We start from the raw sequence: 26,149 nt of genomic DNA on the forward strand, positions 1-26,149 counted from the left end.
AAAGATCATCATTATGCAAACTCTTGGAGACCATTTGTAATACCAGTGTTTTCTAAAGCACTTTTCCCAATTGTTTTCTTTATTTGACTATCAGCCATGTAGCTTGCACTGTTTTTTTTTCCCCCCAGATGAATTATACACATTTTTCCAGGCTGATATTTGCTTGGTTACTTCCTGCCCATTTCCAGTCTCTTTAGGATGCTTAAAGTTAATTTCTCGTTCTTTCCTGATGGGACCTCTCAGTTGGTTCATCTGTAAATTTCATCAGTGTCCTCTCTACTCTCTCTTACAAATTATCAAGACTGATGGCAAATAGGCCTGATTTAATGTTAATTCCTTCCCATTCAAATAGCCAAGCAACTGACAACCACATTTGATTACATATCCAGAACTGTGTTACTGCCTTTTGAATTGAGGAGAGGAGAAAGTAGAAAACTTTTTGATTTTCTTGACTCAAATCTGTTTAACTCTTGAAGTACCCAGAAAAATACAAAAGATTTATCCATTAAATCTTTGGTATAGGGGACTGGCTCCCTGCAAAGCTGTACTGAGTATGCCTCTTTCTAGCTGTGTTCATAGTGAGCTAGTACACACTGCTACATATTATTTTACTCTTAAAACCTGAAAGGGATTCAAGTCCAGGAAACAGTGAGGAAAGCAGTCATTTATAAAATGCCACAAGAGCCCCCAAATCAAAGAAAATCTCCACAGACTACAACAAGGCATCTTCTCCTCTTTCTGATTGTCAACTTTTCACATCTCTCCTACGGTTAAGATGGTAAAGTCAATGTTTTCTCACTTTATTTGGTTTCTTATTTTTAGGACTACCACCCAGGCAATAACTAATCAAGTCATTCACATTTGAAAACTATGTATTTGGATCTTTGGGTTTTTTTTGTAGAATCTCTCTTATACAAAGTCAGACAATGGCCAAGTCTTAAAGATTACAATTGCGCCCATATCACTCATCCTGTTATCCCCATTTCTTGTATGGAGGCCAGGTCTTCCTTAAAGTGACAGCTAACTGATCCCATCCCTCCAACCTGTGCCCTATCACCAATCATCAGGCCTAAACACTCTCAACAGATTATACCTTTTCTCAGAAAGTTTCACATGAATTAGGACGCTACTAGCTCAGTGTTTCTCAACATTTATCCCATATCTCCTTTCAGTTAATATGAAAGTCTCATACCCTTTTGTACTTTTTAATTTACAAAAAAAAAAAGAATTTTTTTCTATTCCATAAATATAAAATTCAACCATTTTTTTTTCAAACTCTACTATTTACTATATTCCTAGCTCTGAGAATCACTACTATCAGACTGTGGGTCTCCGAAGGTAGTAGTACCAAGTTCATGATAGGCACTCAGTAAATGTTTAGACTACAAAACCCTGACTTTCAGGATCACCTGTGATATAAACTCAGTCCAATTTTCCTGTTTTATATCCTGCCACTTACTTTCTACTTGCATTTCATCAGCCAGTAACACTATTCTAGTGGCTCTCGAAGCATGGTGCCAGGAAAAAATTACTATATACCAGCATCAGTATTCCTTGGAAACTCACTAAAAATACAAATTCTCAGGCCCTACCTAAGGTTTGCTGAACCAGAAACTCTAGAAGTAGAGCCTAGCAATTTGTATACTTAGCAGTGCTTCAAGTGGTTCTAATGTACAGCATGTAATCTATTTATTCTTAGGTAAGCAGTATCCTTCCCACTTCCATGGCTACTCTGCAAATTCCTTCTACATAGAAACAGTTCCAAACCTAGTCCAGTGCCTGGCTAGTGCTCAGTATTTTCTGACTAAGTAGCCAAAAATTCTACAGTGCCATGTATTCTTACTGAAATAATGCCTCTTCTTACGTACACACTATTTCAGTCTGCATTATGAAATGCAAACTTATTAGTTAATAACATTAATATTCTAAAAAAGGTATATTAAGTACAATTTTGCACATTTTAGATGCAAATCATATATCATACACTTCTCTACCTTCAAAATTTATTACAAATTTTGCCATTTTGTTGGATCTTGAGAGGTGATACCTGTTTTCAACTTCAAAGTTGTAAAAGTTAAAAGCATGAAATGTAATTATTTCAATTTCCACAGTTAAAGTTAGTTTCTTTTCTTTTCGGAAGTTGGGGTTGAACCCAGGGCTTTGCAAATGCAAGATAGACACTTTGCCACGGAGCCACATCCCCCCTAAAGTTAGTTTCTTATTGATATTTATCAACTGTCCAATTATTAAGTGTCAAAATCATACAGTGGCTCCTGAGAGGGAAGACATTTGGCTAGCCTTGGAGGCAACACAGACAAATAAAGACTTGCCTTCAACTACAGGTGCTTGTGCAAGAAGAATATTTAAACCACAGAGAAACAGAAGCTGGTTTTTCCAAGCTGAAGAGAATAAGTTCCCAGACAGTAGTAAAATTCACAAACATGAAATGCAGGAAGTCATTAACTTGAAAATTACTAGAAATACAATTCCTCACTGTCTTAAAGGAAATACCCATGCATAATAAAATCTTTCAGATACTACACACACACACACACACACACACACACACACTCTCTCTCTCTCTCCATATACAAATGATCATGAATTCAAGATGGCAGAGGTCACTTAAATCCTTTTAAGGACATGGGAAATGGAGTGTTTTTGGTGCTAAGATGATACCTCATCATAAAGATATGGTTTTACCAAAGTCTACAATTGGATCATATTGGGGACAATCTTTTATTACTCAGGACAAGCTTTTGTTTTCTTAATAAGAAAACAGCCCCAGAGACATAACTTTCCCCAAGATCACAAGTTTAAGTAAGAGTAAAACCCGGTCCACTCATTCTTAGACCAAAGGTCCTCCTGTTAGCTATTCTAATGTGTAGGGAGAGTCAAGATCTGATGATGGCCACAAGAACTACAAAGGACAACACAGTATATATTTTCACAAAACCATTTGTTATGATGAATCCATTTGACTACTTACCATCTGGTGTATAAACCAGCTTCGCCAGTTTGTTAGCATGTTTTCCTAACAAATTGTGGTAAAGACTCTGACAAGCTCAGAATAATACAGCTTCAGTGTATGAACATTTTCAAAATGAGGGTGATAAAGAATTTAAATACGTAACATGTAACTCTTGGTATATAAAATAGGCAGATGGCTCTTACTAATAGAGAAACACTACGATGAGTTAAATAAATGATAACAAAAAGTCCCCAAGATTTACTGCTTTTGTTCTGTGACTCTCAAAACACAGGCTAAAACAATGTACTTCTAATTCTATGGTTGACCAGATCATTCAAGTTCTAGTTTCAACACCTTCTAGTGAGAACTCAACCTTTTCATACATGTAAAAAAAAAAAAATGCACATCAAATACTTTTTAGATAATGGAATATCCAAACTCCAAATCATATTTGTTATTTTATGTACTAAATACAATTTTTAAATGCAGAATTTTAAAAGCAAGAAGGACTTTAGAGGCCATATAACCCCAAAACATCATTATGTAAACAGAAGGACTAAAATTTCTAATGTAATGTTAATACAAGAACTTTGATGTTCCTTTGGAATTAACATATGGAGAAGTAGCATGAACTCTTTCTGATAGTCTACTTGTCAAAATTTAAATACACATTTTACTCTGTGCAATTTTATCTAGTTTGAAATATTATGAATATATATCACTTTTTAAATGAAAAATTAAAACAAAAACAAGATTTTGCTATTTAATTATATAAAGATTTGAGGATTTTAAAAAATGTTGAATCATTCAGTAGGAAATTTTTTAGTAAAATTACTATGGAAAAAATTACTATATATAAGGTGTTTTTTTCCCTCTATTACATTCAAACATGCTCTCATTTACCCTCATAATATCCCGTACTACAGAGTGGAAAGTAACAAGATAAGAAACAATAAACAGTATATCAGTGACAAATCTTCTGAAAGGGAAATGAGGACAACCACCCCATTCACAATATCCTCAAAAAAAAAAAAAAAAAAAAAAAACAAAAACTTGGGAATCAACCTAACAAAAGAGGTGAAAGATTTATATAATGAAAACTACAGAACCCTAAAGAGAGAAATAGAAGAAGACCTTAGAAGATGGAAAAATATACCCTGTCCATGGATACGAAGAACTAACATCATCAAAATGGTGATATTACCCAAAGTTCTCTATAGGTTTAATGCAATGCCAATCAAAATCCCAACGGCATTTCTTGTAGAAATAGATAAAGCAATCATGAAATTCATATGGAAAAACAAAAGACCCAGAATAGCAAAAACAATTCTAAGCAGGAAGTGTGAATCAGGCGGTATAGCGATACCAGATTTCAAACTATATTACAGAGCAATAGTAACAAAAACAGCATGGTACTGGTACCAAAACAGGCAGGTGGACCAATGGTACAGAATAGAGGACACAGAGACCAATCCACAAAACTACAACTTTCTTACATTTGATAAAGGGGCTAAAAGCATGAAATGGAGGAAGGATAGCATCTTCAACAAATGGTGCTGGGAAAACTGGAAATCCATATACAACAAAATGAAACTGAATCCCTTTCTCTCGCCATGCACAAAAGTTAACTCAAAATGGATCAAAGAGCTTGATATCAAATCAGAGACTCTGCGCCTGACAGAAGAAAAAGTTGGCTCCGATCTACATATTGTGGGGTCGGGCTCCAAATTCTTTAACAGGACGCCCATAGCACAAGAGTTAATAATTAGAATCAACAAATGGGACTTACTCAAACTAAAAAGTTTTTTCTCAGCAAGAGAAACAATAAGAGAGGTAAATAGGAAGCCTACATCCTGGGAACAAATTTTTACTCCTCACACTTCAGATAGAGCCCTAATATCCAGAGTATACAAAGAACTCAAAAAATTAAACAATAAGATAACAAATAATCCAATCAACAAATGGGCCAAAGACCTGAACAGACACTTCTCAGAGGAGGACATACAATCAATCAACAAGTACATGAAAAAATGCTCACCATCTCTAGCAGTCAGAGAAATGCAAATCAAAACCACCCTAAGATACCATCTCACTCCAGTAAGATTGGCAGCCATTATGAAGTCAAACAACAACAAGTGCTGGCGAGGATGTGGGGAAAGGGGTACTCTTGTACATTGCTGGTGGGACTGCAAATTGGTGCGGCCAATTTGGAAAGCAGTATGGAGATTCCTGGGAAAGCTGGGAATGGAACCACCATTTGACCCAGCTATTGCCCTTCTTGGACTATTCCCTGAAGACCTTAAAAGAGCGTACTACAGGGATACTGCCACATTGATGTTCATAGCAGCACAATTCACAATAGGTAGACTGTGGAACCAACCCAGATGCCCTTCAATAGATGAATGGATAAAAAAAAATGTGGCATTTATATACAATGGAGTATTACGCAGCACTAAAAAATGACAAAACCATGGAATTTGCAGGGAAATGGATGGCATTAGAGCAGATTATGCTAAGTGAAGCTAGCCAATCCCTAAAGAACAAATGCCAAATGTCTTCTTTGATATAAGGAGGGCAACTAAGAACAGAGCAGGAAGGAAGAGCAGGAGGAAAAGATTATCATTGAACAGAGACATGAGGTGGGAGGAAAAGGGAGAGAAAAGGGAAATTGCATAGAAATGGAAGGAGACCCTCATTGTTATACAAAATTACATATAAGAGGTTGTGAGGGGAAAGGGAAAAAAAAACAAGGGAGAGAATTATATTACAGCAGATGGGGTAGAGAGAGAAGATGGGAGGGGAGGGGAGGGGGGATAGTAGAGGATAGGAAAGGTAGCAGAATACAACAGTTACTAATATGGCATTATGTAAAAAAGTGGATGTGTAACTGATGTGATTCTGCAATCTGTATACGGGGTAAAAATCGGGAGTTCATAACCCACTTGAATCAAAGTGTGAAATATGATATGTCAAGAACTATGTAATGTTTTGAACAACCAATAAAAAAAAGAAACAATAAACACTAAAGACAGAGAATGACTCCAATTAAAATTTTTCAAAAACATCAAACATTTTAATAATATTACCACTAGAAACAAAGGCTTTAATATTATTAATATATGTCTAAAGAAACTGAGGCACAGAAAGATTAAAAATTATAAAGCAGTGCAAAAACTTAATAGCAGCCTTAAACTTGAGATGGCAAATTCTGAGTTTTCTACCTTATGTTAAATTTCAAGAATTTCCTTTGCTGAAGGAAAAAAATAAAGAACACATATCCCTTACTTACAACAATTTGTGCAAATACATATTAACATACCTATTGTTGTTTCGACAATTCCGACAGTTAATGCACTCCAGAGGGTCAACCTGGGGGACTGCTGTGTACATTCCACCACCCTTGTCAGGAAGGAAGTTCAAGGAAAAAGAAAAGAAGAAAATGCTGAAGGTGCCATAGACTAGTAGCCAAATACTCACAAATACAAAAGCCATGTCAATCATAAATGGATACATGATATTTTTAATGTACTTGCTAAATGATGTTATGCTTGTTATTTATTATTCTCAAATGAGATCTGCACAATATTAAACTGGACTCCAAAAACTTAACTGCTGTGTTTTTTCATATATTTCTGTACTGGAAAAAGGCAAATAAGTGAAGGGAGAAAGTTAGTCACTTCCCTTTAGTGTCTCAAATCTAATGGGCCCAAAATACACTACACATCATAACCTCTTATTCATTTTTCCTTTTCTAGCAGTCATGGAAAAATTATATGAGATGCCAGTTGAAGAAACAGGGTGCAAAGTGTGTTTGAATGATGTCACAAGACAACCCATCTTCATTTTCCTGTAATTATTTCTATTAGGCCTGTTCACTTGACTATACTGTTTTAAAACATGTCATATTTTTCCAGATGGAGTAGATTCTCAGCCAGCAATGACCTGGAGGGGAGTATTAATATTTTGATGTTGCTTTTGGCGGAAATTGCCCAGCAATTAAGAAAAATGCCCAGATTAACACATACCTCATTGTACAATGTTCACTTGACATGCACAATGGCAAACGTGAAGTTTGAAAACTCAAACTGGCCTCTTAGAGTCAGAGTCAGAATTCTACTTTCTGATGAAAAACAGCAGAACTGAAATTGATAAGGGTGGGAGAGGCTGTCACACTGCACCCAAACCCAACACAGGCCTTCAAGGTTAGGAAAAGTTCAGGCAATTGTTTTTCCTAGAATACTTTCCATTTCCATTCGTCTCATAACAACAGCCAGAATCTAAGCAAACCAAAAGACTGAAAATTTCTTTCAGCAATCCTGATCCAACAAGCAACAGGAATTACTAAGAAAATACTGAGGGAAAGAATATTCCTGCACTATCTTCAGTCTGAGGGCAAACTCAAAAGGTTCAGAAAATGAAGTTTATAACCTTCAGGATAATACATTTATCCAAATCACTAAACATGGTAAAGTTAATTCAATGATTTTTATGATGCCTGGCATTTAAAAAAAAGTCCCTATTTCTTCCTGCCCAGAAGAATAAGACAACTAATGGGTTAAAATTATAGTTGATAACTTCTAAAATTGTAACCTAATGGGGCAGCTATTATTTAAATAGCAAGTCATTGTTCAGAAAATCCAAAGCCCCCTGTTCAAACACTAAAACAAATATCAGCCTTATTTTTCCTTCTCATAGAAACAGCATGTGTTATTCAAACTGCAATGCTCTCTCCTCCAGATTTCTTAGACAATGTTAGTAGTTTAGACTAGGAATGGTGACAAAAAAAGTTTAGCTAGTCTGAATATAAGCCATATCTTTCCCCAGAAAATAATGAAATCATTATTCTCTTTAGTAATGAGATGCACTAAAGTAAATAGGATATTTTTTTCTACAACATGCAAAAGTGGGGTAACATAAAAGCCACAGGTTTCTAGCTTTAAGACACATATATATTATAGATTTGTTCTGCAAAGGTAATATCTTAATAAATTCATTAAAAACAAAAAACTCCAAATTTGTTCAAATTATAGTCCATCATGGATTATGGCAAACTTATCTTTAATCAGAACAATGAAAAAAAATAAAATGAACACTTAATTTGATCAACTAAATAAGTTATCTGTTTGATTAAAATAATGTGGATGCCTATCTAGACAAAGAAATAAAGAACATCTCTCTAGTACAGAGAATCCCCTTTAGAGGCATAAATCTAAAATATGCTACTTATTCTATTCCTATTTCAAAAATTAAGCTATGTCAGGCAATCTCTGAAATAAGGGAATTTTAAGCTTCCTTGTGACTAAAGGATACTAATATTCTAAAATTCCAAAGCTTACACGTCGGAACAACAAAACACACTAAGTGAAACAAAAGAAACTCATGATAGGTCAGAAGTCACAATCTCGTGGCCTGGAGACATGTTTTGCATGGTCTGCACAATGCTTTACAAAAGCTAGGGCTAGGGTAGAGTGCTTGCCTAGCATGCTCAAGGCCCTGAGTTCAATCCCTAGCACCACAAAGAAAAAAGAAGAAAAATCGGAATTAGTTTCCAACATATACACATCTCATCATTTCAACTAGATTTATAGATGTTTCAAAGAAACAGAAAAACTAACAAACTGGGTCCTCTGCCCTATGTGACAACAGGCACTCAACTGAAGTTGCTTCTTTAATTCAGTGTGTACTCTAGTTTGCCACTATCTCCTCCGCAACCATCTCATTCCCAACTTGTTGAAGTTTCCCCATCTGCCAGAGCTCTCAGTATTTGAGTTTTCAGGCTGCTTTAAATAAATCAAATATAAAGTATCTGGTTTGGTCTATGCCCAGTGGTATTTCCGTTTCATCTCAAGAACAACTTCCCATCTATTCCTTACTGGTATTGAACTTGGAGAATTAAACAATTTAAAAACAGAAACCAATTGACAAATATATCACCTGATGGTAGAAAACTGACAAAGATTACTCTGGATCAAGGGCCTGCTAGTGAAATATACTATTTCCATTCATGTGACCCTATGAGGTTCCTTAAATCGAAAAAAGCCAAGCACCCATTCTTGTACTTTGATACCCTGAGGCACAGAGAGGCTATTATTTATAATTAAGTCTCTTACATTCAGTAGATGACGAGGATGTTCAAACTCCACCCGTGTCCTGGTTAGAGAGTTTGTGTGCCCAGAGTAAATTCCCCCATTTAGGCTCCCATTCACAATTCCATTGACTCCGTTAGGAACCTTATGGTGGAGGTGAGAGCAGCCATTGCTGAGGCTGCCATTGCTCAGGAAGCCACCATGGACATTTCCATTTATTCGGTTTGCTCCAGAGACAGTGGTAAATTCCACCATCTGCCCATTAATATCTGACCCTTGGTAGAGATATCCTGGTGGGTCGTATTCTGTCAAAAAAGAATACAACAAAAAAAGAATCAGATACTAAAAAGAACAATATTACTTAGGAAGTTTTATTAGTGAAACCCTTAAGAAACTACAAAATAACTATAAAGTAAAACATTCTAAAAATGTTCCTATAAAGCCTATTTAAAGTTACCACTGTTATTTTTCTTTACAGTGTGGAAGTAGCTAGGAGCTTTGAGTTAATCATGACTCTGTTAATGGGAAGATAAATTAACCAGAAAGAAATCACTCACAAGAGAATGAGCTGAAACTATCAAAGTATTGACAACACTAAGCAAAAGTGCTTAAATTCTCAGATACTTCAAAGAGCTGAAAATGACTGTGTAAAACAGCAACAACTACCTTAGCAAAGACTAATTTTAGATAGGACATTTCAAGTAGCAATAAACAGCACTTTGAAATAAAAGGGTGGTGGTGTGTATGCATTCACCAACTGTTCATATAACTTCTGGGTCATTGTAAGCCATTTGGAAGTTGTGGGGTACCAAAGGCAGAAGGCTATTTGACTTCCTTAGATTAACAGTATTTTTAAAAATTCTGATTTATAGAGGCACGCCTATCAGTAAGTTTAGAAAAAGTAAATATTCCTTAGACAGTAAAGTATCTGAACTGTACAGTGTTTGCTGTCAGGGTTTTGACAAATTTGTCAAAGGTATTAGAGATGTGGAGACTGGCACTCCTCTCCACAGCTTCTCCTATTCCTGTGCTTTCTTGCACAGGAGTGTATTGTCAGTACACCTACTGAACATCTTCTCCACTAGCCCATGACCTTTGAGAGGGCAAAGACCATGTTTATGTTATTTATAACTCCACTGTCCAGCATAGCTCTTGGCACATAGAAGACAGTCAATGAGTATCTTCTGGTGGAATGAGATAACTGAACAACTGTCATGATAATCTACCATTTTTAGTGTAAGGTCACAAAGGAAAATGAGTTTAATCAGATTAATCTTGTTCAGAAAACCAAGTTAATTGCTTTTCTCTTAATGATTGAACATATACACAATTAAATGTAATGGCATTAAAGTCATTTAGAAAAAAGACTAAATGATCACAATCCTTTCATGCTGACACTGCCACCTCTCCCCCTGCCTACCTCTGGGAAGGAACCATTCAATTAAAAGAGATCTTTTCTTTTTCTTGAGCTAGTAACTAAAAGGTGTCTATATGAGCAACTTGGGTAAGGGCCAACAGAAGTGCCTACCACTGTTACTGCCTTCTGACTTTTCTTTCATTCCTTATTCTAAAGCCAAAGGGGAAAACAAAAATCTTCCTCCCATCAAAGTCTGAAAATTTCCTCTTGGCTTGATTATCCTGTTTTTTCTGGTAGATAGGAAAATAGGTTATTAATGAGAACAGTACCACTGCTCAATCTGCAAGCACAGCTATTACCAGACACACTCCTGGGGGGAGGATGCCAGACAATTTGGGTATATCAGGCACAGACAGGACCATGTTATCTCCCCTGGTAAGCATCATTCAGTAACGGTAATTTAGAAAAGTCTCTACTACCTTGCTTTCCCCATCAGGCCATTTCTATCCTACTGACCTGATCCACACCACCATGAAGGTCTTCCGACACAAATTCCAGAGCACAAGCCTACAGTACTCATCCTCTTTGGTGGTCCAACAAAGCCAGAGTTTCCAGTACCAAGTCAGCTATTTACTTAGAGACCTGCTTAGTTTGGTCCTTGATGTTTATTTCTACTGGGCAATTTAATTTGATGCTCCACTTATTTTAGCTGACAGCTAAGATAAGTTACCTCTTCCAAATGAAGAGGCTCTAACAGGTTTTATACCATACCAACACACAAAAGTGGTAGGAATCAATATTTACTCTGATAATATTTTTTCTACCCATCTTTAGAAAAACAGAAGAAAATACTTATAAATGACTTACTCTGTATGGCATTCTGTTGGCGACTCTTCCATAGGCACATTGCAATGAAAACCATAAGAATGAGGACCATGACACCAAGCACACAGCCAACAATGAGGTATAACATATCACTGCTTCTGGCAGGGCTGGTTGCAGGCCCAGCATTTCCTCCACTTCCTGAAGAATTTGGAGGAGTACTCAGGTCTTTGACAGGATACTCAGAAGCTCCAGGGACACGTCTCACTAGTTGAAATATGAAAGAAAACATGATGTCAGAGCAAATACAGTCTATGAAATGGTTTACTCTCTGAGGAGGTCTGGTTAGGAAAGCAAGCCAGTCTGTTTACTCTCCTTATGGAGATGATCTGACCAACAATGAATCACAAAGAGGACTCCAGAGCTTAAAAATCAAGGTGCCAAAGTTTCTAGGTCTCAAATTTTAGAGAAATCATAAGAGCAGAAAAATGCACACTTGGTCTAACCCAAATTGCTATATGATTATCTGTTTAATTATGCTTGTACAAGACTTCCAAGGAGTTGAAATAAAAGTACTTCAGCTTAAAGATGGAACACAAACTCCTTTCTATTTGATATACTTTGTGCTGAATAAGACTCAGAATTATATATTTTATACTTTTATCATGTGTTTAAAAATAACTAACAATATTAGAAAATATGACTTGGAACTATTAGAACTACTAAATCTAATTCCAAAAACTTGACACATAATATTAAACATCCTCAAAACAAAGACTTTGGGGCCCACACAAATGCAGTACTTTTACCTAACTCATTAGTATTCTGGGTAACAGTGATAACAAAAGCTAACAACAGGTGATACTAAACCTGATCTCTCCATTTCCAAATCATGTGTTCTTAATGCTCTAAATGACAGAAAAGCAGTGGAGCATAGGGTTTGACAGCCTGGCTCTGAAACCACACCACTGAGGTTCACATCTTGGCTCCACCATCTGTCACTAGCTGAAGGACATGTACCTCTATGATCCAAGTTTCTGCAACTGGGAAAAACAATGATAAAAGCTCTATCATAAGGTTGTAGCAAAGAGTACTATGGTCTGAATGTCGCCTCCAAAACCCATGTTGAAATTTAGTTGCCACTGTGGAGTATTAAGAGGCAGGGCCTTGCCAGGCATGGTAGGGCACACCTGTAATCCCAGTGGCTCAGGAGGCCGAAGCAGGAGTATTCCAAGTTCAAAGCCAGTCTCAGCAACTTAGTGAAACCCTGTCTCAAAATAAAAAATACAAGGGGTAGGGGCTGGGGCTGAGTGGAAGCGTGCTTGCCTGACATGTGTGAGGCACATTTGATGCTCCACTTATTTTGGCTGACAGTTAAGAGTTGAGTCTCAGCACCACATAAAAATGAGTAAAGTAAAGGTCTGTCAACAACTGAGAAAATGTTTGAAAAAAAAAAAAAAAAGAAAGAAAGAAAAAATATAAAGGTCTGGGTATGTGGCTCAGTGGTTGAGTGTCCCTGGGTTCAATCCAATCTCTGGTACAAAAAAAAAGGAGGTAAGGTCTTTAAAGGATACTTAGGTCAGGAGGGCTCAGCCCTCATTCATGGATTAATGCCATCATTATGGGAGTGGGTTGGACATCTTGAGAGTGCATTTATCTGAAGCTTGGACCCTCCTTCTGTCTTGCCTACTTGCCCCCCGATCATGTTATGACACAGCACAGAAGCCTTGGCCAATACTGGTGCGGAGCACCTGGACTTGCCAGCCTCCACTACCATAAGCCTGGTCAACTATTATATGCAAATTACCCAGTCTGTGGTATTTTGTTGTAGCAGCACAAAAAGCATACTACAGGGACACAGCCACATCAATGTTTATAACAGCACAATTCACAAGAGCTAAACTGTGGAGCCAACCTAGATGCCCTTCAATAGATGAATGGATTAAAAAATGTGGCATATATACACAATGGAATTTTACTCGGCAATAAAAGAGAAAAAAATCATGGCATTTGCAGGTAAATGGGTGGAGTTGGAGAACATAATGCTAAAGTGAAGTTAGCCAATCCCCAAAAAAACAAACGCCAAATGTTTTCTCTGATATAAGGAGGCTTATTCATAGTGGAATAGGAAGGGGGAGCATGGGAGGGATAGACGAACTCTAAATAGGGCAGAGGGTTGGGAGGGGAAGAGAGGGGGCATGAGGTTAGAAATGATGGTGGAATGTGATGGACATAATTATCCAAGGTACATGTATAAACACATGAATTGGTGTGAATATACTTTGTATACAACCAGAGATATGAAAAATTGTGCTCTATATGTGTAATAAGAATTATAGGGCTAGGGATGTGGCTCAAGAGGTAACGCGCTTGCCTGGCATGCACGGGGCATGCTGGGTTCAATCCTCAGCACCACATAAAATAAAATAAAGATGTTGTGTCCACCGAAAACTGAAAAATAAATATTAAAAAATATTCTCTCTCTCTCTCTCTCCCCCCTTCTCTCTCTCTTTAAAAAAAAAGAATTGTAATATTATATACTGTCATATATAAATAAAAAAATTAATAAAAAATAAAGTGAAAAAAAAGAGTAAATGTGTTAATCCATAGAAAACACTTCAAGCCTGGCACATGGTGTGAGCAATTTTGCTATTATTATTAGTTATACTGTATTTCCTGTTAGGACTTCGGGCAAGTCATAGGAGCTAAGTAGGCTTTGGAAAAGCTACTCAATAAACAAAATTAAACTAGGGTTCTACTTTCTAGCAATATCAGCCACATAGAACAGAGCTGGGAATAAATAAAGAAAGAAGAGCCCATTTCTTGAAGGAAGGAGCTCTCCTTTTTTGGAAGTTGAATGAAAATTTAGCAGAGAATCCAGAAGCAATTTATACTTCAGGTGGTATGTGAGATTATACAATCCTAAGGTCCTTGCCAACCCTAGAGAAAACGAATTTCTAAGGCAAAAACAGATATTTCTTATAACACATTAAAGATATGATTTTTCATAAGGAAGCCATCAAATTTATTTTTAATTTATCTGCATTTCTAATAAGCTTGATCATCTGCTTTCCAATCTTTTTCTAAAACCAAAGGCTGAAGATTATTGACTTGTGCTGGGGATGAGTGTGACAGACACACCAATAGCAATAAGAACAGAGGGCTAAGAGCCTGATGTGAGAAATGTGGGGTTACAAACATGGGGTTAAAATAAAAAACTAAAGGAAAAATCATGGCAGTCTCTGCTCTGTAATGAGAAGGGAAAGGGCTGTCCTGTAATACCTCCACCATCCTGGAACGTTTTTGAATTCCTTAAGATAAAACAATCATTGTTCACAACGAGACCCAGGACCCATGTTTTTTAAAAGAGTAAATCATATATCCTATCTTCTATCTAAAAAGGCTAGGAATTGTGTGATCCATTTTAGAAAGTCATTCAATACGAACAGTTCACATTTCAAAGAGGTTTTTTCACTATCTGAAAGTCTACAGGTATAATCTTTTGTTCGCTAGCAAAGTCAGATAATGAGCTACATAAATTTAAACACACTTCTATAACATTATCTCAGTTCCTTCCTTCCTTCCTTCCTTCCTTTTTTTGTGGTGCTGGGGATTGAACCCAGGGCCTCATGCATGCTAGGCAAGTACGCTGTCACTGAGTTACACCCATAACCTAGTGTTGTTCTGCTTTGTTTGGCAAGATTCTTAAATGTGTTGGTGAAAGAGATGATACATTTCATTTTTATTTCACTTTATTGAGTATTACAGCACTCTAGAGGCAAGTAAGAAAGGCTCATGAATACATCAGTATCTGGATTCAAATAGGCACTCAAATATATACTAACCAAATGAAATTCAAAGTAAGGTCTATGTGTGGTGTGTGTGTGTGTGTGTGTGTGTGTGTGTGTGTATGTGTATGTATGTGTATATATTGTTTGTGAATTTAATATAAGACTTTTGCAGCAGAAAGACACTTGATTTAGAACTTAAAAGATGGAAATAAGCATTGACTTTGTAATTCAATCTTTTAAACCACTTCCTCATTTTGTTTTTTAATTTATTTTCTCATATCCTCATTTTTAAATAGGGATAAGAGAAACACCTGTTGCAGGTATTAATGGCTGCCCGGTCCAGTAAATAGCCTTTTCCTTTTATGTTAGCAGAGCCTGGAGTGTGTTTAGGTGTCCACCCAAACCCCACCTAATTCTGGGGCAAATCCAGCAAATAATCTTGATGATTTGGCTTGGGGGTGGCATGTGATTGAGATCTGGCCAATAAGGCCTGTGGGGTTATTGGACTTTGGGGGGAAATTTTCTTGGTCTTAAAAACAGGCGTTATCAGACATCACAATACCTAGGTGTGAAGGCCAGAAGTGTGGCAAGCAGAGTGATGCTAGACACAGGGTTACAGGGACAACCAGAGGATGGCAAGTGGAAAGACAGAAACCAACGAACTTCTGAAGTAAACAACTTGATGTTAGTTACCTACCTCCAGACCTCTTATCTGGGCTAACACACATCCTCAGTGCTGAAGCCTACTTGGTGAGGATTTTGTTACTTACAGTTGCCAAGTGGGTATGAAGATTAATTGGGACTAGATGGAATAATATTGCTTTATAAATATCCACATTAGCTGTTTCGATTATACACATACTATATCTTCTGTTTTAAAGCTGATAACATTTTCAGTCAGTAGGTGGAGAATGTCAATTTAGAATTGGTGGTTATTTATTCTAAACTTAAAATCTATATATAATTAAAAAATTTTTTTTTGTGTGTGTATTGTGTACATATATGTCAATCAAGCAACTGCTTTAAACTTACTGCTATTTAAACGTGTTTCCCCAAGAGTTCATGTGTTAGAAGCTTGGTTCCCAGTGTGACCGTGTTAGGAGGTGGCGGCAATTTTAAGAGGTAGAGCCTAGTGGATATTCACAGGGGGGAGTGCCCTAGGGAGAAAGTGATAGTCTTATGGACTAGAGTTAGTTCTCATAAAAGGGTTGTTAAAACAAACATGACATCAGGCTGGGGATGTGGCTCAAGCGGTAGAGCGCCCACCTGGCATGCGTGCGGCCCGGGTTCAATCCTCAGCACCACATACAAACAAAGATGTTGTGTCTGTCTAAAACTAAAAAATAAATACTAAAATTCTCTCTCTCTCTAAAAACAAAAAACAACAACAAAAAACAAGCCTGACATCTTCCTGGACATTCTGGCTTTCTGTCTCACCAAGTGATCTCTCCCTTGCATACATTCCTATCACTGTGATTTTATGTGTGATGAGGTTCTCATCAGAGCTGAGCTAATGCCAACGCCACATCCTTTACTCTCCAGAAGTAAACCTCTTCTCTTTATAAAGTACCCAGCCTCAAGTATTTCATTATAGTAACAGAAAACTGACTAAATACATACATAGCACTTTTTCTTAATATCTATAGTTTTGTTAGAATTCTAATTCTCACAGAAATCTCAGAAAGCAATTAGAAAATCTCTATTCTCTGCATGGATTAAAAGAGAAGGGAATTAATTTATCCAGAGTTACACAGAAATTAATAAGCAGAATTAATGCTTATGTAGATGTTTTTTTAGACAAGTTCTCTAACCAACATATTATATTTATGTTGGGATAGTCTAAATGTCAGCACCTAGAAAATGGAGCAAAGCAGAAATTCCCTTAGGGAAATATATCAACAATCTGAAGGAATCATCCAGAGTTCGGAATCTGTATACTGCCCAGGGAGAAAGCACAAATTCTCACCCCTCTCCTACCTTTAGTCTCACAGATCATCACATTGCTAAACTCACTCTCTCCTCCTTCATTAAAGCATTGCATTTTAATATCATAGGAGGTTTCTGGCTGGAGGTGACCAATCATGTGCCACTGCTTTGAACCTAGAAAAGAAAAATAAAAAATAAGATTTGCACATCATACAACCTAAATGATTATGTCAATAAAATTATTCAATTTTTCAGAACGAGGTTAAAATAGCATCCATCACCACCCAGTATGGTGTATGCAATAAAAATGTAAATATTAGGTATTTGAATAATGTGCCACAAGTAAGTAGCATTTCTATTAAGTAGCATGGAATAAAGGTAAAGAGATAAAGTGAGTTAAAGCTATTGTATTTTGACAGTAATACTTGTCTTAATAAAAATAATTAGTGGTGAGTCTTTCATAAAATACACATTAACCTCATGCATAGGTAAGACAATTTCAAGTCCTTTGGCCTACATTTTAGCCCCAAAGTCAATCCACTACGTCCACCACCAAAAAGCAGCACTACATATGAGATAAGCAAACAGTGTACCACCCAGAACAAGTGATCAGTTTCAAGAAAGGCCTCAGAGAAACTCTCATGTCCATTGTCATGGACACAACCCATGGACTGATTCATAAACACCTTAATAAATTGCACAGAGTCAACAAAAAGCAAAACTTAGTATGGGAAACTCTCAGCAGCTGCTCCCAAAGCCACTTTCCCTTTGAGTCCGGGTCTCCAAACCACACAAGTATCTCTAATAGAATGATTCTGTTATCCATGGCACACAGCCAAGGTTTCATTTAGAAACACTCCTTAACTGAACACTCCAATATAAATCACTCTCCATTTTCACTTCCATGGGCCTGTGACAAACTTTCATAAACAGGGACACTTTTGCCAGATTTAATTAACTCTTCGAGCACTCTTAATCCCTCTTAGAAAACACTCTTCAAACTGTTTCCACTATTTCTTAGAAATTCAAGTATACCACCAACTGATTTAAGAATTAATTAAAGGAGAGAAACAAAACAAAACCACATGCACAACTCAAATCCACTTGGCTGACAGGACCAGTATCACAGGCTCCTTTCTAATGCAACACAGACAAAAACATTTCAATCAGGAAGTGCAATCCCCCTCCCAGTCACCAATACACGATCCCTCTCTCATATAGACTCATTTTATAAAGAAGAAAATTTGCTTGTTTTAGGATCAAGGGTCTCTGAAGGCTCAAGAAGTGAGGAAGCTCTGTCCTGCCGCGGGCCACTGGGCCTTTTCTGTCGGTGGTCACCCTTCCCCTACCTGGCAGGCGAGGGGGGTGGGGGGCGGCTCTGCCCCGAGGATGTGGGGAAAAGGGTACACTTGTACATTGCTGGTGGGACTGCAAATTGGTGCAGCCAATTTGGAAAGCAGTATGGAGATTTCTTGGAAAGCTGGGAATGGAGCCACCATTTGACCCAGCTATTCCCCTTCTCGGTCTATTCCCTAAAGACCTAAAAAGAGCATGCTACAGGGACACTGCTACATCGATGTTCATAGCAGCACAATTCACAATAGCTAGACTGTGGAACCAACCTAGATGCCCTTCAATGGATGAATGGATAAAAAAAATGTGGCATTTATACACAATGGAGTATTACTCTGCATTAAAAAATGACAAAATCATAGAATTTACAGGGAAATGGATGGCATTAGAGCAGATTATGCTAAGTGAAGCTAGCCAATCCCTAAAAAACAAATGCCAAATGTCTTCTTTGATATAAGGAGAGTAACTAAGAACAGAGTAGGGTCGAAGAGCATGAGAAGAAGATTAACATTAAACAGGGATGAGAGGTGGGAGGGAAAGGGAGAGAGAAGGGAAAAAGCATGGAAACGGAAGGAGACCCTCAGAGTTATACAAAAGTACATACAAGAGGAAGTGAGGGGAAGGGGAAAAATAATACAAGGGGGACAAACGAATGTCAGTAGAGGGGGCAGAGAGAGAAGAGGGGAGGGGAGGGGAGGGGAGGGGTGATAGTAGAGGATAGGAAAGGCAGCAGAATACAACAGACACTAGTATGGCAATATGTAAATCAATGGATGTGTAACTGATGTGATTCTGCAATCTGTATATGGGGTAAAAATGGGAGCTCATAACCCACTTGAATCAAATTGTGAAATATGATATATCAAGAACTATGTAATGTTTTGAACAGCCAACAATAAAAAATTAAAAAAAAAAAAAAAAAAAAAAAGTGAGGAATTCTATGCCCTGTCTATAAGTGTAAAGAGAGCTGTTCCCCCCAATTTTTTTTTACCCCCAAACTGTTTGAAACTGGAATAGACTTATTTTTAAAATCTAAAAACTTCCCAAAAGGCTTATATTTTTACTCTAGCCATAGGTCTTTCTTGAGCTGGTCCTATACCCACCTATTATAAACATTCTCTTGAATAATTACTAACCTAGACTTGAAATTTTCCTTTCACAGCACTAGTACAAATGGAATCAAACTAGGTTTCTGATATGTAACTAAGAGAAAAGAGTTAAAATAATATCTATCCTGTTAGGTTCATGTTCTGTTGTTACACAAATTCCTCCAATGGCTAAAATTTTAGGAATTATCAGCAAAGATAAGGAATCTACTAATCATTGATGAATAAGACAATGATGCACATTAATTGGCTTATAACCAATCAATGAGCACTTATCCTTTATTTTCCCAAAAGATGTTTTATAAAAGGTAAGGACTTTCCACAGAGAAAGAAAAGCACGGACTTAAAAGAATGACCTTAGATTTGATTTACTTGGAACTCAACAAGATAAAAATATTCAGCCTAAAAGCATTGGTATGCTGGAAACATTTATAGTTTACCTAAATGTGAAACTTAATTCGGAAGGTTGGATAATTTCAATAAAATAACTGTTCTTGTACTGTGTTTTTTTAAATTTAATTGCTTCAATTTTTTTAAAGCTTAAGTTTTAAATTTTTGATTATGTGTAAGAATCAAAAAGTTTTAAAGAAAAATTTTAAGTCCAAATGATGAGTATTTTTGTTACTGGGTTTAGGAAAACAAACCAATGGTTCCAAATACCACAAAAAGAATTTCAAATGTATAAACTCAAAAATAGGAATAAGCAAATTACACAGCACAGTGAAGCCCACTTAAACATCTAACTGCTCAATATATTACATTTATAAACAGTTCTTCCTGAACCATAAGGAAAAATTCAACATTTGCAGACACTATACTAGACACAAAGCTTTTGTTGAACTAATTTCCAAGTCCACGCTCAACAATGACATCACAGAAGTTTGTTAAGGCTCAAAGATTCGCCTAGAGAATATAGTTTAAAAACTGTTTATACCAGCAGATATTCCAATAAAGTATTAGAACTAGGAAGGGAGAAGTGGACACTGAAAGAGACAGAAATGGATATTCATTTTATTTATATTTGTCTTAAACTATTCAGAGCTACCTCATAAACAGATGTTTACTGTAAAAAAATATTTAAATAAAAATCTGACTTTTCATTCCCATAATCCAGTTAAATAAAAGGAAGACTTAGATAAGACCAAAAGGCAGAATCATCAAAATTCTTACTATTTCTTTCTTAATAGGCTTTTTGTTGATATATATAATCTGCATACAGAAAAGTTACAAATAACTGTACATCTCAATGAATGCTCACAAAGTGAACACAGCCAATACCCAGTCAAGAAAGAACATTGCTGACATCACCAATGTCCCTCCATGCTCTTTCCAGCCCCTTCTCTCCCTCCAGACCTTTACAGTCTTAACTTCGAAAGGCACAGAACACCTTTGCCACTACAAATTATGGCAGAAGGGAAACAATCATTCCTTCATTTAAAAATGATTCAACATCCACCTACTATATGCCAAGTATAAGAGCACAGATCATAAATTTTTCATTATATGACAAAATTCCATTGGATAGATATTAAAAAGAATGAGACCATAGAGAAATATAATACAGCATATTTAAAGGAATTTGTTATATTTCCAATATTCATATGTGAATACATGACCAGTGTAAATCATGTAAACCATTAAAATGGGAAGTTATACTCTATGTATGTATGATATGCCAAAATACACTCTACTGTCATGTATAACTAAAAAGAACAAAAAGTTTTTTTAAAAAAAAGAAATTTGTTGTAACAAAAACTATATGTTGACATTTGATGTCAACAAGTCATGGAAAATAACCTTGGCCTAGGACAATTTTCTGACATGATTCATTAAAACACTTAATATTTCTTTTTCTTTTCTTTTCTTTTTTTTTTTTTTTTTTTGATGCTGAGTATCAAACCCAAGACTTTGCACACACTGTACCTCTGAGCTACACTCTCAGCCAAGAAATTTAATATCTCAAAGAATCAGAATCTGGGAGTGAAAAAAGACCTCCTCTCAGAGCAAGAAACCTATCCAAGATATTACTAAGAATTAGGCACCTTTAGGCTGGGGTGCAGCTCAATAGTAGAATACTTGGTAATATGTGCAAGGCCCTGGATTCAATACCCAGCACCAAATAAAAACACACAGAGAGAAAGAAAGAAGGAAGGAAGGGAGGGAAAGAAGGAAGAAAGAGAGAGGTATCCAGCTTCTATACTTCCGAAGCTAGGGAGGAAATCTACATTAGACATGTTATGTTAGAAAGTTCTTACATTATTTCCTTATAACCTCCCATCCCCCAACTGACTTAGCTCCTCTTCCACATAACAGTAAATACATGAAGACAGCTATTGTGTTGCTTCTCTCGGTCTTCTTTTTTCCATTCTGAGCATCACTAGATAGTCCACTGTTCTTTTGAGATTCCATTTATAATCTTTCATTCATTCAATACTGAGCACCTCACCACTGTAAAGACTGGGGACAGAGCAGTGAGAGAAGGGGCCCCATGTCCACAGGGAGGTTAATATTTGGTAGGGAAGACAAACATTAAGCAAATAATTTCAGAACTTTTGGGAAGATTTATCTGAGGGAGTAACATTTAAACACCCCAGAGAAAAAAGTGGGTATATCTTGGTAAAGCGTGGGGACAGTGGTATAGTAGGTGGTAGGAACTACCCTCTGCCAAGGTCCTGAGACAAGAAAAATGTTGGTGCACATGAGGAAGCAGAAAGAAGGTAAGTGTGGTGGGTATCCAATGAGGAAGGGAGAGATGCAGGAGACATGGCTGAAGGCGGAGGCAGGAACTGAATGCGAAATTCTGAATTTTGTCTTAAATACTACAAAAGCAGTGTTGACACCCTTCACCATTGTGTCTGCTTTCTTTTTTTTCTCTACATGCATTCCAATTTCTTAGTATCTCCAAAAGTAGATAATGTGCTTAAGATGTGATATTTCTGGTATAAAGAAACTGTTTGAGACATTATTTTTTAAATGTAGATAGAAGTTGCCACTGATTTATACACAGATTGTTGGTCATTTAGAGAAAAAAAGAAATCAAAATCTTTTTCAGATGAACTACTGAAAAATCATATTTCCCCCCTAACTTTTGTAACTGTTTCTACAATGAATATGTTTTGTACTATATAAATAAACTGGAAAAATTGAAACAAATTCAACAATAATAGTACATATTCAATTTCATTTTTTATTCTATCCTAACTTGTGATGATGCATTTCATGTTTATAAGGCCTGTACCTTCAAAGTTCCTTCATGGGCACTCCAGTTTGCCAGTGGGACTTACCTTCTACAACGTCCCTCTTATAGTCACTGTCATTGTCACTATCTGTTGGTCGGTAATAGATATAAAATCCTTGAATGGGAGTGTTATTGTTACTTGATGGAATGTACTAAAAAAAAAGAAGAAGTAGTAAAGAATTGTCAAAGACAAAAAGAATGTTAACTGTCATACCTATTAAGATTTCTTTACCAGTATGGTAATATAGCTTCATTTTTCAAGCATATTTAATGGCCATTTTAAACTTAATTCAAAGGTTTTCAAAGGTAATAAGAGCAGTAAGCCAAATGCTGGACCAAACAAAACCAAACCAGTATGCACTTCACTAGGTTCAAAGGCATAACGTGGCAATTAGGTTAGCAACACTTGGATAAGAGCTGTGGAAACATTAATTTTATTTTTAACCACACCCCTCTTAGACCATGTGCCTTTAGACAAAAATTGATGGCTTTCAATTTCCCCTCAACTTAAGGTTCAACCATTTATTTGTTGCTCACATCATGAGAATATTAAATTGTTAACAGAAACAAACCAGGAAATATTCTCATTAGAGAAGATGTTTATGTACCGTCCACTTTAGCATGATCTGTGTGTCACTAACAGCCTCTGTGTAGGCGATATGAGGTCCAGTTATCGGTCGATTGGAAAAACGTTTGGGGAATCCAGCCACCTGATAGGGACGAGAAGCCGAACTTCGAAAACTCTCACCATAATGGTTGATGGCAATGACCCTAAATTTGTACGTTGAACCTTTGGGGGGAAAACAAAAACAACCCATAACCATAAAAAGCCATATCTGAAGGCAGACTATTCAAACTATGGCAGTTGTGCTTAAGTGCCTAACTACAATGACACACTCTGATGCTGGCACAGAAAACAAATTTCAACCCACTTGCCAATTTCAATCAACTGCAGGGGGTTGTTCTATACCCTGGGTTCAGGATTTCAAGTCATTATTAGAATAGAGTCGCCAAGAACCAAAGCTGTGGAAGATTAATGACATAGAAGGAGCAGGTAGAGAACAGGAAAAGGGACATTCACTCTTCATCTTCCCACTCAAAGTCACACCCATCTGAGCCAGGATTAGTTGAAGTATTTATCCTCAACACCAGGTTCTTTTCATTATGAAAGAAACAACTTAGCCAAAATTTAACATTTATAAACAGGCACCATGTGGGTAACAGCAGATGACATTCTGGTTTCAAAGGTACTAGAATAAGGAGGAGCAGATTTAAATGATCACAGAAGGAATTTGTGGGGAAGAAGATATTACAAATTCTAAGGGTTATGAATTTTTAAAAATTTTAACCTAAAGAATAAATCAAAATCCTAATACCGAGTTTCCTAATCACTCAAAAACAATCACTGGGCTTCTGAAGATAATATTTTCAATCTCTGAAATGTTACTCAGCTTCACAACCACATTTAAAAAGCTACATTCTCCTGACTACGCTGATGGATTCCTACATTCCTCACAAAACACAGTTAGACAAACACAGGCATTTCCTACTAGTGTACATTTAAAAGTCCAGAAGTGAAAATTGTCATGAATCCAAACAAATACTGCCTTAATTTTTATCTCTTTTATGGCTTAATCTCTTTAATATAATCTCAAGATTTGGGGGGTAGGGAGGAAATCCTCTGATGAAACAAAATTTATAGAAGAAGTGTTTATGGTCTCATAAGTATACTGAGTATAACTGTGCTGAGATTCAACATCTAATCAAACAAGTTTAATGAAATAGCAAGATTTTCTTCCTATAACAGTCTATCATAGTAAAACACATACATAGAAAGATGAATCACAACATTATTTCCAATGGCAAATAAACAGCAACAATCTAAAACCCAGAAGTAAAGACAACAAGCATTCATTATTTTAACAATTAGAAAAGAAACCCACAAGATTATTAAAAATCTTTATTTAAATAAAGTTTAAATAGCACTGGTGGTTAAAAAAGAAAGAAAACATTTGAATATTACTACCTGGTTCTAAACTACGAACTTCCACAGAAAGTTTGGAGGGAGGGATATCTTCAGCTGCCACCAGCCAATCGCTAGTCCTCATCCTCTTATATTCCACCTTGAACGCAGTAATTGGAGACCCACCATTCGCCCGGGGAATCCAAGTGACATACACAGAGGTCTCTGATGCAGTGGAGATGGTAGGCCGATCTGGAGCCTCTGGAACTGAAAATGGAAACATTCATTCCACAATAACCCACAGTGTTAGAGACAAGAATAACTCAAATAAATTAAAAGGAATAAATCTCAAATCTCATGTTATTAAAGGTTCCTCACTAAACTTTTTTTGCCAGAGTTCATAATATTGTGGCTATGTTCCATTTCCCATTTAAAAGTGAATGGGAAATGAAATGATCAGATGTAGAAAAGAAAAGTAAAATGTACTGTAGGCTTGATAATTAGCTCTGAAAGACTAAGTTAATGAATATAACTTTGACTATGGTATTTTAGATTCATGACCAAGACAATGTGTAAAAAAAATTATTATTCGGTGCTTTAAGTCTTTGGTTACAGTTTTCATAATTCTCACAATTATGAATTATCTTATTTAAATATTTTTTCTTTATCCACCTAAATTACATAAACATATTCAGCAACCTGCTGGGTATTATATTAACTATTACTATTATATCCTATTTTAATATACCTCAAGATTATGAGCTATTCCAAAATACAGACTGCAAGCAGCAAGTAGAGATAAAATTTGATTATAAAATCAATACTAATAATAGTGGCTGGGGAGAATGTTATTCAGGATGAAAGCAGGAAGACAAGATATATAACCAAAGAAAGGTGCTATTAGAAAGACGATCCCCCCGAACATGAAGAAAATGGGGCCAGGGAACTAATTTGGGGTAGCTTTCAATATACCCTAGTCCTCAAATTGGAAGTCCTCAAATTCTACCTGTGGCAGGTAGAAACTGCAGGATTAAATCATGTACCTAACTTATCTCACTGATCAGGTAATTTGGTGGTCATGTAACTGGCTTCCCACCTGGTTCCCATGAGAGAAGGATGCTGAGAGAAACAATCTGGCTTGTATGACAGTTACACTGCAAACTATTAAATTGCCATTCTAGTTTACATTAGTCATATTCACTGTGAAATTTGTAAATGTGAGCTGTTTCTCAAGAGACCAATGATCTTTTGGCATAATGACAACCAAGTTTCTAAAGCTGGAAAGTGGAGGGGCAACTCTGGGCCATGATGACTGGATTCCGGCAAATCCACCAAGGGAGCCCTGCCTCTTTAGCCTAAGTCACAAAATACTTCCATGCTAACACCTCCTCAATCCTCATTCCAAATACATAAGAAAGAAGAAATAATGTTGAACACAGTACTTATATGAAAACCACAGAATTTTAAAAACATTGTTTAAGGGATAAAAAGAGGAATATATTCAAAGCAGGCAACTTTAATACTTACTGTATTCCT

The 26,149-nt window shown here is 36.5% G+C and overlaps 1 protein-coding gene across 3 annotated transcripts in view; it reads right to left on the reverse strand.

Annotated features, from left to right (window-relative positions):
* Positions 1-26,149, reverse strand: part of Cdon (cell adhesion associated, oncogene regulated) — a 96,193-nt gene that overhangs the window by 10,109 nt on the left and 59,935 nt on the right. For all 3 annotated transcript variants that reach the window (XM_071616845.1, XM_027945526.2, XM_071616846.1), the window contains exons 12-18: positions 24,677-24,880; positions 23,259-23,440; positions 22,697-22,802; positions 17,005-17,127; positions 11,282-11,503; positions 9,082-9,362; positions 6,291-6,370 (exon numbers count right to left, since the gene is read on the reverse strand). In XM_071616845.1, coding sequence (XP_071472946.1) covers positions 6,291-6,370; positions 9,082-9,362; positions 11,282-11,503; positions 17,005-17,127; positions 22,697-22,802; positions 23,259-23,440; positions 24,677-24,880 — 1,198 coding nt within the window. The remainder of the gene's footprint in view (positions 1-6,290; positions 6,371-9,081; positions 9,363-11,281; positions 11,504-17,004; positions 17,128-22,696; positions 22,803-23,258; positions 23,441-24,676; positions 24,881-26,149) is intronic.

This window comes from Marmota flaviventris, chromosome 9, assembly GCF_047511675.1.
Source record: "Marmota flaviventris isolate mMarFla1 chromosome 9, mMarFla1.hap1, whole genome shotgun sequence".
In the NCBI taxonomy this organism is placed as follows: Eukaryota; Metazoa; Chordata; class Mammalia; order Rodentia; family Sciuridae; genus Marmota; species Marmota flaviventris.